This window comes from Protopterus annectens, chromosome 16.part0 (assembly GCF_019279795.1).
Source record: "Protopterus annectens isolate FY-2018-M chromosome 16.part0, PAN1.0, whole genome shotgun sequence".
Taxonomy (NCBI): Eukaryota; Metazoa; Chordata; order Ceratodontiformes; family Protopteridae; genus Protopterus; species Protopterus annectens.
Genome location: NC_056750.1, coordinates 138,624,886 through 138,639,988, shown reverse-complemented (window position 1 = coordinate 138,639,988; position 15,103 = coordinate 138,624,886). Strand labels below are relative to the sequence as shown.

The window sequence follows — 15,103 nt, the reverse complement described above, 5'->3', positions numbered from 1 at the left end:
AGCTGGATAAGATGGTGCAGCAAAGTGCTATTTGTCCAGTCACAGAACCAACCAAATGGGTGTCGTCCATAGTAGTCACTCATAAGAAAGGTTCCGATGAAATCAGAACATGCATTGAACCTACAGATTTGAATAAAGCATTACAAAGGCCGTATCATCCAATGCACACACCTGTGGAAGTTGCACCTCTAATACCAACCACTGTATTTTCTGTTTTGGATGCAAAGAGTTCATTTTGGCAAGTGATGCTTGATTGTAAATCCTTATTTCTAATTACTTTTGGTACTCAGTTTGGCAGATACAGATTCCTAAGGAAGCCATTTGGAATAAATTCTGCAACTGAAGTCTTTCAGCATGCAATGGAACATTTTTTTCCAGTTAACTTTATGCCATAATAGTAGACTATCTATTAGCTGGAGGTAATGGCGAAGCAGAGCATGCACAAAACATCAAGAAAGTTCTGGACAGAGCACATGAAGTAAACTTGAAGCTCAATCCCCTGAAGTGCAAATTCAGACTTCAAGAAGTAACCTATGTAAGACATCTGTTTACAAGTGCAGGCTTAAGACCTGACCTAACCAAACAAAAAGCTATTTTTGAGATTTCAGCACCAGATAATGTGCAATGTTTACAGCGTTTTCTGGGCATGGTCAACTATTTAGGCAAGTTTATACCAGACTTCAGTAAGCTGACAACACCTTTGAGAGAGCTAACACACAAAAATATTGCAAGGTCATGGGTGGATCATCAGAAGGCGTTTGATGTGACCTTAAGCAGAAAATTGCCACCCCACCTACGTTAAGATACTACAATATGAATAAACCAGTTGTTCTTTCCTGTGATGCTGCAAATGTTGGTCTTGGTGCAGTTATTCTTCAAGAAGGCAGACCAGTAGCCTACACATCTAAGAAACTTAATCAAACCGAGATGCATTATGCGCAAATTGGCAAAGAGCTTTTGGCAATAGTTTTCACATGTTCCAAGTTTCACAATTATATTTATGGCAGAGCTATCCAGACTGAAACTGATCATCAGCCTCCAGTTACCATTCTAAAGAAGCCTATGCATTACACTACAGCGAGATTACAAAGAATGATGCTCAAATTGCAAAAGTACAATTTCAAAATGGTCTACACTAAAGGTGAATTACTCTATCTGGCTGATACCTTATCCAGATCACCTAGAAGTACAACAGAACAGATTGATACTGAAACTTTTGACTTTGATGTAATGTCAGTGTGTAATTTTTCCAACACTAGACTTGAGCTGAGACATCACACTACAACTGATCCAATGTCACAAAAGCTTAATCACTACATCAATGTTGGATGGCAAGCAATCTAGTGCATCACCCGAGATGCAATCGTATTTTCCTTACAGAGATGAATTGCTGTTGGAAGCTGGCATTGCTTTCAAAGGTACTAAAATTGTTGTTCTCTCCTTACAGCAAGAATATATTCAGATTTTGCATCGTGGTCACCCAGGTTTATTATCCACTAAGAGAAGGGCAAGAGAACTAGTATTTTGGCCTTCATTATCAAAGGACATTGATAGAGTTCTTTCTTCTTGTTCAGTATGTAATAGTACCAGATTGCATTTACAAAAAGAACCACTTCAGCTAAATCCAATACTGAACTACCTTGGTCTACTGTAGCTACTGATATCTTTGAGTGGAACAATCAACATTATTTGGTTTTGGTAGACTCTTATTCCAACTGGTTTGAGATTGATCTGCTACCAAAACTTAACCTCAACAGCTGTTATCACCAAGTTGAGCATCATTTTTCAATTCATGGTAGTCCACACAAACTTTATTCTGCCAATGGCACTCAATTCACTCGCCAGCTGTTTCAGAAATTTGCAAGAGAATGGGACTTTGTACATGTCACTAGTAGTCCTGAATATCCGCAGTCCAATGGTCTAGCTGAACAAGCAGTACAGAGTGCAAAGCAATTACTTGAACAGTCAAAGCGTGACAATACTAATGTACTCTTGAATTAATTTAATTTCAGAAACATACCTAGTGATGATATTCTTGTCTCACCTGCTCAAACACTACTTTCCAAACAAACTAGAACTATGCTACCTATTTCATCAAGTTTGTTACAGCCCAAGTCTAAAAACAATAAAACCATCAAGGCTCAATTGCTGAAGAAGCATAATATCCAGAAATCTAGTTATTACAGATCAAGCAGATTATTTCATTTACTGAGGAAAGGAGAGATGGTATGAATTCAGACAATGAACGGTTTTGATCAAATAGGACAGATTACAGGCATCTGTGCCGAACAAAGATCCTATTTGGTAAGCTCAAAGGGTGTGAAGTATAGGAGAAATCACAGACATCATCTTCCTGTACCAGAATCAACATTGCAATCACAACATTGTATCTGTGACGCAAACTCTAAATCAAAGAATGAGTCAGACATTGTTTCCAGACGAGAATGTGTTGAAACTGATTCTGTTCCAGAAAGTAATTTGAACATTCCACAAGTCAACCATTTTGCAGAGACTGTCCCAGTTGCTAAATCTGATTCCACCAGAAAGGCTCATCCAGACTCTGCTACACTTTGCTGTGAAGGAAAGGTTAGTTTGCTGTTATTTTTTGTATTTCTGTATTGCCTTTCTATATTTTGAATACTGTAGTTTGTTTTCTTTACCTTGTGTTTTGCTTGCATTCTGTTTAACAGCATATTAAAACTTCAAAAGAGACCACTGCTCTCTCTGTTCTGAGTCAGGCAGAATTTTTCCCCTCCCTCCCACCCATTTAAGTTGTCTTGTTAAATACCACTGTCTTTCTAGTTGCCCGCCTCTTATGTTAATCTGACCATATATCTCATTTCTCTCTACTTTCACTGGCTTATGTGAGTAATCACAAAACCATCACTTTTGAAATCCCACCCCTTCAATTATTTAAATTTATTGGCCATCCTACAGTATTTCATAGTACCAAAATACAAAAGTAACCACCCCTTTCAGTCCATCTTGCTGTTTTAAAAATAGTAACTCTCCACTAAACCTTAACTTTTTAAACAGGTAAAACTCAAGTTACCTACTTTCATATCTAACTTCTCTAGTGCACACTGCAGAGTGCATTCTTTTCAATCTTACCTTTAAGCATCCCTGTTACTAGCACTTTCTCTAATACCTAAAAGATCATCTCTACTTGACTCCAAGTAGACTTTTCTCTATCTGTTAAACCTAGCACTTGCTCCTACAGTACTTATTACCTTGATACGGCACTCTTATAGATAGCACCCCAAAAGGCAAACCCCCATTTCTCAGTCACGTCCCCGAATCTCTTTTAAAGTTTTTTTGTCTAGTCCTTCTAGCATGTCGAGGGATCAGTTGCTAGTGTCCTCTCCTGCTCAGCTGGTGAACCTGGGAATATTGAGGCAATGTTACAATTGCCTCATGTACACAGACAACCCTCTCCTCCTCCCACAAAACACAAATACATGCGAGAGATGCAACTATACGGCCAAACTGGAGGCTGAGCTCTCTCAACATAGGACTGGCAAGACCAGTCAGGAGGAGAAGGTTACCACACACACTATAGACCCAGTCTCACATAGTACCATCACAACCTCAAATCATACACATAAACACACAAAGACATACTCGGCGGCTCTGATCAAAATCTACCAAAACAGCAGAGGCCACCAAAGCAGACACCCAAACAACCACCACCTCAGAACACAACACCTGCAACACATAGACCTCACAGTCAGAGTGTCAAACAGTCACAGCCCTTAAGGCCAAACACAATGCCAGACACACTAGTCATTGGTGATTCCATAGTCAGTCACACTGACGTCCTCACCAGACTGAGTAAGGAGAAGGTCACAGTAAGCTGCCTGTCGGGCGCTAGAATCCGCCACATAACGCAAGCACTCAGGTCTCTCAACAGCAGGTACAAATATGACTCAGTCATTGTCCACGCTGGTGTAAACGACCTGAGACGCACCTCCTTGGACTACATGAAAAGAGACATTGAGGAGCTCTCTGATTATGTAGCCCAGGCAGGTATGACCCTGACCTTGAGCAGTATCCTACCTTCACCAAGAATGATGCCACAATACAGAGATAAGATGATCAGCTTTAACAATTGGCTTAAACTCTGGTGTCATTCAAAGGGGATCCAATGTCTGTCTGCCTGGGATGACATGCTGGACAAGCCACGCTGCTTCCAAGGGACGGCTTGCACCTGTCACCCTGGGATTCCGGATATTGGCAAAGGCTCTTGCCACCCCATAGTGCCTTTTAGGCAAGGCTCAAATTCTAAACCTACCACCCTAGAACACAAAAAGGAAAAAACTAAGGGTAATGCTGCTCAATGCCAGAAGTCTAAATCTCAAAATGCACGACTCGAGGCCCTTCTCAGTATGGAGAACATCGATGTCTGTGCAGTGACAGAAACCTGGTTCAAGGCTCCTGAGAGCACCCCAGCACTATCAGGTTTTACCTCTTATCATGCCCGGCCCCAAAATCCGGACAATACCAAGAAAGGAGGTATCCATATTCATCAAAGACACCCACACCTCAAGACTGGTGGCAACGCACGATGCATCGGAGACCATCCAGGTGCAATTAACCATAGGCAAGACTGCTCTGCAAATTGTAGCATGTTACAGGCCACCCTCACAAACTCAGGAACCTCACATGGCCTTCCTGAAAACACTAGAGGGATAAATGTATCACCAAACACCATCATACTAGGTGACTTCAATTACCCTAATATAGACTGGGAACACTACTCAAGCCCAAACACCCTAGCCCAAAAGTTCCTGGAATTCATAAACTCAAATGCCATGGAACAACTAGTCACCATCCCCACAAGAGGAGAAAACATACTTGATCTCATCATCACGAACATGGGAGCACAATGTTCAACACCGAAGTATACCCTCACTGGTGTGATCAGATTACAAACTAATCTCGCTGGAGGTCCTCATCCCCCCCCCACCTGAAATAAAAAGACCACAGTAAAGAACTTCTCGAAGCCGACTTCACACTTATAAAAACTAGTGTGGTATCCTTTAAGGCCCTCCAGAAGACGGAAAACAGTACTCAAGCCGCTGAATCACTTACAAATGCCTTCTACCAGCACCTGCAGGACTGCATGGATAAGGCAATCCCAAGCAAAACAAAGACTCTTTGTACCAAAGGCAAGCGTCCACTCTGGTGGACCCCAGCCATAAACAAACTCTACAACAAAAGGAGGAAGCTACTACAAGATAGAGCAAAATCCTTAAAAGGTAAGACACCCTTGATCACTATAAGTAAAAACTAAGAGCTCTCATAAAATCATCCAAAGCAAATTTTGAGAGAAAAATAGCTAAAGACTCAAAAGACAATCATAAGGCCTTCTTTAGCTATGTTAGAAACCTGGGAGGAAACTCCCAGATATGCTCAGAACTAGTTCAAAATGATGTGAAGATTACTGATCCTACAGACATTGCCAACATACTGGCTGACCGGTTCAGTGCAAACTTCCCCCTCCCCAAAAGGAGAGATATCTATACCAAGCGATTGCAGCCCCCCAAACATCTCCAACGCCCAAGTGAGAACTGCTCTCTCCAAAGCAAAAAACACAGCATCCATGGGACCTGATGGTGTCCCCGGCTATGTGCTCCACGAACTCAACGAGGAATTAAACCCACAGCTAGGACAGCTGTTTAATCATAGTCTTACCTCTGGATATGTACCCAGGGAGTGGCGCACTGCAACTGTGGTCCCACTTCACAAAGGCGGTGCCTCCACCGACCCTGGAAATTACTGGCCCATTAGCTTGACAAGCCTTATCTGCAAAGCCATGGAGAGGATCATAATGGACCTCATAAATAAAGACATAGGGAATTTGCAGACTTTGGATCCATCCCAGTTTGGCTTTGTCAAAGGCAGATCATGCCTTCTAAACTTGGTTGACTTTTTCAAACAGTCACCAAAGCCATTGATGAGGAAAGGCAGTCCATACAGCCTACCTCGATCTGGCGAAGGCCTTTGATACAATACCCCACTCGGGTATCATTGAAAAACTCATCAGCTTAAATGTTAACCCATACATCACAAGATGGGTTGCAAACTGGCTGAGTGACAGAACCCACAGGGTCAGAGTTGCTGGCGCCATGTCAGACTCAAAGCCTGTCACAAGTGGTGTACCACAGGGCTCAGTCCTGGGCCCACTCTTGTTTGGCATCTACTTTTCCAAGTACAAGCAAACACAGGAGGGTTATGGCTGACAAAGTTTGCAGATGACTGCAAACTGGGCCATAGTAGAAAACACATCTGACACAGATATCCTTCAGAAGGGTCTCACAGAAACGGATAACTGGTGCCAGAGCCATGGCCTAAAGTTAAATGCCAAAAATGCATAGTCATACCCTTCGGGAAAAATAAGGTTACCCCTAGCTACCAAATAGGTGGCAATCCACTGAGTACAGAAGAAGTTATCAGGGACCTGGGGACCCAGGTTGATAGTAGTCTGTCATTCGACACCCATGTAGCTAAAGTAGTTAGGAAGACCTTCTACATTGCCCACCTTATCATGAAGGGATTCTCATCTAGATCAAGGGAGGTCATAGTCTCCTATACTCATCACTCATCAGACCAATGATTGAGTACAATGCCCCATTCGGAATGTATCTGACCCGACACTTGCAGCAGCTGGAGAGGCCACAAAAGTTCCTCACCAAAAGGATAAAGGGTCTCGAACATCTGTCCTATGCTGCCCGACTGAAAGAACTCCAGCTCTATTCAGTCACTTACCGCTTGCTCAGAGGTGACCTTTGCCTAACATACAAGGCCATGTCAAACCCAGATTTGATGAATATGCTTCACCTCAAAAAATCTAGATCCGTCAGAGCCACAAGGGCGGGAGACTTAAACCTCGACACGGCTATTAATAGGACGTGCTGGAGGGATAGATTCATCACCCAAAGACACCCTATGCTGTGGAATAAAATCCCGGTATATGTGAGGCAGAGCACCTCGCTGGCCTTGTTCAAGAGAAATCTTGACCAATGGATGGGAGATCGCAGATATACCCCAGGGATTACCTCAGTGTCACTGCTCAACAGAGGCACAGCAAAATAATGGGTATAGTTCCCCATACTAAAGGGGTGGCGTAAGCCACAAAACTATGGGCTAGGCTTGTAAATGCCCTCGGGCAGATAGCCTAGTATGAACCTATGAACCTATGAACCTATGATTCACAATTTTATGTCACATGATATGGACTAGTTTCTAAGCCTAGTGAAAAATACACATGAACATGGACTTGATTGTATATATCTGTGTACTTAGTATTGTATAATGCATGTCTTTAGATTATCTGCGATTTCTGCATGCCAAATAAACTCATAACAAATTGCATGATCTAGTTCTCAAAGAGGGAGGATGTAGATCAGAGTGCAACGTGTGTGTGCTACGTCTTTAAGAAGCATGCGAGACTGTGCATGCACCTATAAATTCCAGACACGTGCAATCCCTAGTGCCATTTTGCAGAAGCAGCCAGTGAGTGAGCATGTATGATCGCAGCAGTTAGTCTGCATAGAAGTTACTCAGTCATAGTCAATATTCTATACAACAATGTGTTTTTATAGAATAAAACTGTTTAAACAGAACCCACGAAGACTTGTTTATTTGTGTGCCAACATTTAAGCGACACACATCTTTCATTCACCTCTCCGATTCCTCGAAAATGATCTTTGAGGGGTAGAAAAATATACGCCCACAGCAGACAGGGTCTTTCCATCCTTCTCACACCTGGATAATGTGTCCCTCACTTTTGGTCCAAACAAAAGTGCCATCAAAAGAACACTGACAAAAGACTTGAACTCCACAAAAAACACACAAGCACATCCAGACCTGTCTCCTTATGGAAACGCCTGATCCAGCTGTCCCTGAGGTTTCTTATCCAACATGAGAAATGGGCCTCATGAAGGAACTGGATATTGACTGCAGGGTAGCCAACTGAGAAGTGACAGAGGCTTGTACATCTTCAGAAATGGATCCTGACAGGTGTCTGAAAGTTCCTTTATCAGGTTTCTATGTAACCTGGTGAAATGTGCCAGTTAGCTCAGTGACCTTAGAGCAAAGGTCACAAGCATAAACACGCTTCCCAAACCTATCCATCATCTGAGACTCCTTGTTGGGGGATGGACGTGGAACTCTCCTCAGCTAGTTCCTTTTTAATGGCTGCTGGCACAACCATGGCATTAGCAGGAATTCCTTTAGCCCAAAACTTCTTGTCCTCCTCTGCTGTCATAATTTTGTCAAGTCTTCAAGCAACTGGCTCAATGGTGTCTAGATCGTTCCATGCCCACCAAGAGATCAACTCAAGGAGGTCATCTGCAGGCAGAGTCACCAAGGATATAAACAGTATAGTACTGAATGCCTCCAGGAATACAGATTCTTCAAAAGGAAGGTTGCTGAACTTCCACCCATCTATCTTTTTTAGGATTTCTAGGCCGTCTCCAAATGAGACATGATCAGCAGGTGACCATAGCGACCCTTCACCTTCATCAAAATCTGCATCATCCATGACAGATTCTGGGGAATCCAAGTACTTCCTCTTGCACGTTTTCTTTTTAGGGACCTCCTCAGTGGGATGCTCTGGGGAGGTATTAGAAGAAATGGGGATACCCTGCTGGGAAGCCTGGGGTTTTGGTACCAGCTCTCCCTGTGTAGAAGAAAGGCAAGACTCCAACCAAAGAGACAGAAAGGTTAGAGACTGAGGTTTCAAGGGGTCAGGAACAGTCTGCGTCAACAATGTAGACAGGGCCCTCTCCATAATCTCAAAGGCAGACTGTCCTAGAGAAGGACAGGACCCCGGATCAGAGAAGGCAAGCTTCTGGATCCTGGTCCCAACCTGTTCTGAAGGCAGCTTTCCCGAGACAGAAGTTGGAGCTGAACTAACCCTTGCCGAGGTTCGTGCAGAGACAGCTCTGAAAGGTTCACAGTCAGTTCTAACACCTCGGATCTGACATGGTAGTCTCAGCTCCAAGAGCTCTCCAGATCCAATTGGACCAAAGTTCTCAAAGCCAACTTTGGATACGAAGATAAGACAATCCTCGGATCCAAGCAAGACTGTGCCGAACAACTCCGATCCAAAGGCTCTGAGGTCCTGTATGGAGTCAGAGGAGGAACTGGTTAGGGTGGTGTAATTGTACAACGGATCTCCTAACCCAAACATGTAGAAGACAATGGGACACATGACTGGCTTTGCCCCAAGAGAATCTTTCTCACCAGTCTCCACATCTTCTGTGAGGTTTCTGGAAGAGTAAGTGGATATGACGGATGGACATTTTGGTCTTTCCAGGAAAGGTGATGGAACCCCCAAAGGCACATGGTTCACAGAGGGACAACAGCCAATTCATGTAATTGCATTGAATTGGAACTTCTGGTTGGATCCGATGGGGTCAGATCTAATAATTCAGTTCCCTTTTAATTAGAATGAATGTTGAGGTCAGATCTGATGAAGATTTTTCTGTGTTTTGGATCAGAGGATAGAGTCTGATCAACAGCTTTTTCCTTTTTTCTTTTATGTTCAGAATGTCCAGATATTGGTCACTTCCTAGCCTGCTCAAAAACCTTTGAAGATGAGGAGGAAGGACTTAGACTTTTTTTGTAGGGGAAACTCCAGATAAGGCCTCCTCAAAAGAGGTAGGCAGCATGCCTTTAAGAATAAAATGTAATTTTTCTCTCAGTAAGCACCCTCATATTAAATATGTGACAAATGGAACAGTCCTCCTGTAAATAGAGGGGACCTAGGCAGTAGACACACACTGTGTGTGTACGTCCAAAAATGGAATTTTATGTCCACCTTTAAGGCACTTCTTAAACCCTGTAGGGATTTTCTCTTTTTCAGACATTACACAGAAAACTAACAGAAAGGCAGTCAATAAACAGTTAAACAGTACTATAAAGAATCAGTTTAAAGTGACAGTTACAGAAATTGAAGAAAAACTATTTTATTATATATATATATATATATATATATATATATATATATATATATACACACATTGTTTTAAACAATAACAAACTGCGGAAAAAGGGAGAGAAAACAGAAAATACCAACAATGTTAACTACTGATTACACATAGTGTAGAAAAGTGGAAAGAAATGCTGACAATAGTATTTGGAGTATTAAGTATGAAAAGTGAAAGAAAATTATCTAATTAATAGGAGATGGATAAGGGAGATAAGACTTAACTTTAAAGTTTAGAAAAAAAAAAGAGCGAAACGTTTGACAAAAAAATTACACTTGGCTCGAGAGGATTCAGTTACCACTTCTTTTGCTGTCAAGCAGCAAACGAGATCAGAGGTAAATATGGTTGGTGGATTATGGGTCAGGGAGAAGCTCAAGAGTTCAAAGTTGCCACAAGCTTTTGCAATGTCAGATTCAGATCCAAGGGATCCGATCCAAACCCCATTAGTTGAGAACTGAATGAAAATTGACAACATCAGATCATATGCTCTACATTTTTCTCAATATAAAGTTTTTTCACTCCTGTTTTGTAGTGTTACATGATACTTTGTGATTTAAAATATCTGTAATTGATTTTTGACAGATTATGATTGTGGGGCTTTTCTCCCTAAGCCTCCTCTGAAAATGGACACTTTTTGGCCCAGTCAGACTTTACTGGTAAACAAATGTCAAAAAAAAAAAAAGTCTTCTGGGCAGTATGTCCATTAACCATCAATCTATTTTTCTTTTCATCATGTTAATGAATTATGCTCTGTATAACATAGAAAGTGCTGGGTATGAATCCACATTAGGGATAGTTTACCTCTAGGGATCATATTATGGGTGTTGGGGTTTGCCATAATGATTAAAATGTTGATCTCACAAACAGAAATGTCTGCTTCACAACTTTAAGGGAAACTGACTAGGCTTAAAATGGCCCTAGAAGGGCAGCTAGCCTAATACTTAGCCACGAACCCATAAAGTCCAACTGTTAGAATACTGTTGCAGGATTGTCCTCAGAAAAAAAACGAGCAACTCGGACATAAGCTCATCACCTTATGTAACACTGTAACTTGCACAGAGTTTCCCATACTTGAAAGCACAGTTAGACATGAGGATGAAGCTAAATGTCATGCTTTCTTGTAAAAAAAAAAAAAAGCAGAATTCCCAGATACTAGAGCAACAGATGAAGAGCCTGCTGTCCTGTTATATACAGCTCAATTCTGCTTCTTCAGGTCAGTCAATACAATCAATATAAGTAAAATGGTCAATATACAGATTTATATTATGGGATGTCACAATAAGAATAAATGCAAACAAAAAACACAGGAAGATTAGCACCATATTTCAAACAGGAAATCAAAGTGCCTTCCACGAAAATGAAACAACCTCTGGAACACCTACTGTTTAACACGGCCGCAAAATTTACACAATTTCGGGAAACCAACTCTTAAATGAATAATTAAAATATTTATGGCAGGAGTAAATCACAAAAATCAAGAGAAACATACAAACTGCATGTGGAAATTCAACACACAGTTAAATTATTATTATTTTAAGAGTAATGGAAACATACAACCCACTCCTCCAACGATGAGGACTTCCTGGGAGTTGCAGTGCGCCATGGCTCGCTCTGTGATCTCTACCAGCATAGCAAAGATGGTCTCCTATGGAAGGAAAAGACAGGGCACACTCAGAATGAAGGCCGTCATACGAGCCATAAAAGCTGCAACATTAAGAAAACCTCTGGGTAAGAGCAAACATTTCCTTGTTTTTGTTCAGTGTGTAGCTCTTCCATCACATAAGACCTGCACTTGCTACAGCAGACGCATTCAGAACACATGAGAATAATAAAACTGATTAAACTGCAAAGGATTCACATTCAGTGATGATTCTGCAAACTCGAAACCTTACAGTCACACAAATGGTATCGTATACAATAAATGGCTGTCTGTGGCAGTTTGGACAAGATGTGTGCAGACACCCTGAGATGCAACCATCATAATGACTGCTAGATAAGCACCCCGCCGCGTTCTGTTCATTGCAGCAGACAGCAGGTGAGAGCGTGTCCCCTCTCTACCTGAAAAGAAGCTTGCAAAGAACAAGATGCTGCATCCTAGGCAGGCTTTAACAGGTATTTGGCATCTGACTATCATACCTTCTCCTGTTAGTCCTGCATGGATCTTGAAGCATGCAAGGAACTCTCCTGACAGTGATGGCACAGCCCACCCTTCACAGCTCCTGCCTTCAATGAGGTGATGTAAGGCATTGTGCGTCTCTCCTCATCTTTTGCTGGCTGGCAATACTTCTCATTTTCTATTCCAAAAAAACAAAGGCAGTAACAGTATAGGTCCTGGAGAGACAGGAGTACAGGAACATCTGGAAGGTTCTAGGGTTTTAGGTGTCAAATGCAAAAGCTTTCCTAAGACAAAGGATGAAGGTGAAACAGGAAATGTGAGAGTGCTGCAAATGAAATCAGTAGCACAAAGGGCTTTGTGCGCTCCTCTAACTTGGTATGTATGTGATGGGCAAAGGACTACATGCCTCTATGCAAAGTAGTAAGAAAAGAAATTCAGAACTGTTCCAAGATGGATTTATGAGAACATAACATGCTAATAGTTTTCCACTGCAAAAAGGCCTTCCCAGTCATATTTCTGGAGCTCTTTAAGTAGTTCAGAACCAGTTCCAAGACATGGAATGTTTTAGTAGTAGCGTGAACACAACACTAAAGTATTAAAAAAATAATAATAATTCCATTAGTAATCTGACCTGTAAGGAGAAGCAAAGGTCCTCTGGGGTGCACTCCTCAGCTTTTAGCATCTTGTGAGCAGCATCCTAACAAAAGAAAACCTGGTTAGTATTAAAAGTAATCCTGCGTTCTTTAAGCTCTTCAACAGTTTAAAACCACAAGAGATGAAATGCAATTACACTAGCGATCCAAATTGTAAAACAAATGAGGTAAGCTCTTTTACACTTCAAGACACAAGTTCCAAGCATTCAATGGCTGGCAAGCCAGTCGTAGCAAGCAGTCATTTGTCTGAGGCAGGTCAGTTTGGACTCAGGTTTCAGTGGGGGGAGGTGGAGAACAGGTAGGGTCAGGATAGGTATGTGGGCTGGGCTGTCCAGGGGAAGGGTTGAAAAAGCTGAGAACAAAGCAAATCAGTCTTTTCAACCTCTACCTTGGCAGCTTGTCTGATCAGCTTATCTGTGGATTACTGGTTTGTGTGTGAACTACATGGGTGATCCAAGGCCTGTATTTCGATGCTACAAGCAAGGGTAGGAATTAAGGTTGTACTTGTAAGGTATCAAGTGAAAATTAGAACACCATAAGGGTTTTGTAAGTACTTAACCAAAGATTTGCACTGACTGAAGTAAAGCATAGTTAAAGAGAAATAACTAGGGCACATGCCCCTTGGAAGGCCTGGGGTTATACATGAGACACAGGAAGTCTTGTACAAGTTTAAAAAAATATATATACACGGGGGGGTGATATGGTTGAGGCTTAGTTGCTAGCAGCTGAGGCCTACAGTTAGTCACAAGGCAGGGCCTGTGAGCTGAGGCCTGCAGTTAGCCACAGGGTAGGACCTAGGAACTGAGACATGCAATTAGCCACATGGCAGGGCCTGGGAACTGAGGCCTGCAGTTAGCCACATGGCAAGGTCTGGAAACTGAAGCCTGCAGGTAGCCACTTGGGGCCAGGCCTGTGAACTGAGGCCTATAGGTAGCCACATGGCAGGGCCTGGGGAGCTGAGGCTGGAAAGTAGCCACAAGGCAGAACATTTGGAGAAGATCAGAAATAGTTGAAGTCCCTCAAGGGCAGTTTGCCTTAAACTATTTTATTTACATGGGACAACAATTTTGTATCAGAGTAAAGGCTAGTTATGTTATTGTTGATGTTTAAAGACACTTTGGTTTAAGAACATGTAGGCAGATTGCTTAAGTTACTATCTGATGTAATGGCTTTAGTTTGTGTAATTTATTACACCCCACTACACTTTCTGCTGATCAGCTCCCTGCCGAGTACCTACAAAAATCAGCTGATGCGATTGCTTACCCCGTCTCAATACTAATCAATCGAACCATAGTAGAAGCTAAAATTCCCACCATCTGGAAAATATCTTATGTAATCCCACTTCACAAAGGAGGCAGCTCTACTGAATTCTCCAATTATAGGCCAATAGCTATACTCTCTCCACTTGCAAAGATTATGGAAAAATGTATTCACAGACAACTAATGCACCACCTAATCCAAAATCGCCTTATGGCAGACACTCAGCATGGCTTCCGTCCTCATCACAGCACTACTTCAGCCCTCCTAGCCTTTACTAACACCATAAACCATAATCGTAACAATAATTATATATCCTCAGCCCTCTTTTTGGATCTTTCCAAGGCATTCGATATGGTTGATCACCAACTTTTAATCCACACCCTGCAAACATTCTGTCTAGATACTGGAGCCCTCCAATGGTTTCAATCCTACCTGAATGGTCGACAGCAGGCTGTCCTCTGGCAGAACAAACTCTCTAACCTTCTACCTATCACCCTCAGAGTACCACAAGGCTCTATACTAGGGCCCTTGCTGTTCTCCATCTTCATTAACGACCTTTATACTGACATCCCAAAAGTCAGCTGTATCCAATATGCTGATGACTCTACTCTGATTTGCTCAGCCACATCTCCAGTAGAGTTATGGTCAGCTACCCAGACCACCTTTAATACAATAGAAAACTGGCTTTCTGAACATCGTCTGATCCTAAATCCCAAAAAAACTAAAATGCTGTTATTTTCACCAACACATAGGTCTACCGCTTTCACCTTTACCATAAAAATCAAATGATGGCACAATAATCTCCCCTGACCCATCTACAAAACTATTAGGTGTCATCATAGACAATCTCAAATTTGACCTACATGTTAACCAAACCATCAAAACCATCAATAAAAAAACTAGGGTCACTTTACAGAATAAAAGCCTTCCTAACCCCTCCAGCTAAAATTGCCATAGCTCGCTCTCACCTTCTTTCAACCCTTCTGTATGCATCCCCTCTACTCTCGAATATGAACAAGACTGTCCTTAACAAACTCTCAATTTGCTACAACCACATTGCCAGGTTTGCCACTGGGCTG

The 15,103-nt window shown here is 42.0% G+C and overlaps 1 protein-coding gene across 3 annotated transcripts in view; it reads right to left on the bottom strand.

The window, feature by feature from the left end:
* The window catches only part of LOC122790723 (O-sialoglycoprotein endopeptidase), a 276,220-nt gene that overhangs the window by 79,054 nt on the left and 182,063 nt on the right, over positions 1 to 15,103 (bottom strand). For all 3 annotated transcript variants that reach the window (XM_044058295.1, XM_044058297.1, XM_044058296.1), the window contains exons 8-9: positions 12,743 to 12,808; positions 11,550 to 11,640 (exon numbers count right to left, since the gene is read on the bottom strand). In XM_044058295.1, coding sequence (XP_043914230.1) covers positions 11,550 to 11,640; positions 12,743 to 12,808 — 157 coding nt within the window. The remainder of the gene's footprint in view (positions 1 to 11,549; positions 11,641 to 12,742; positions 12,809 to 15,103) is intronic.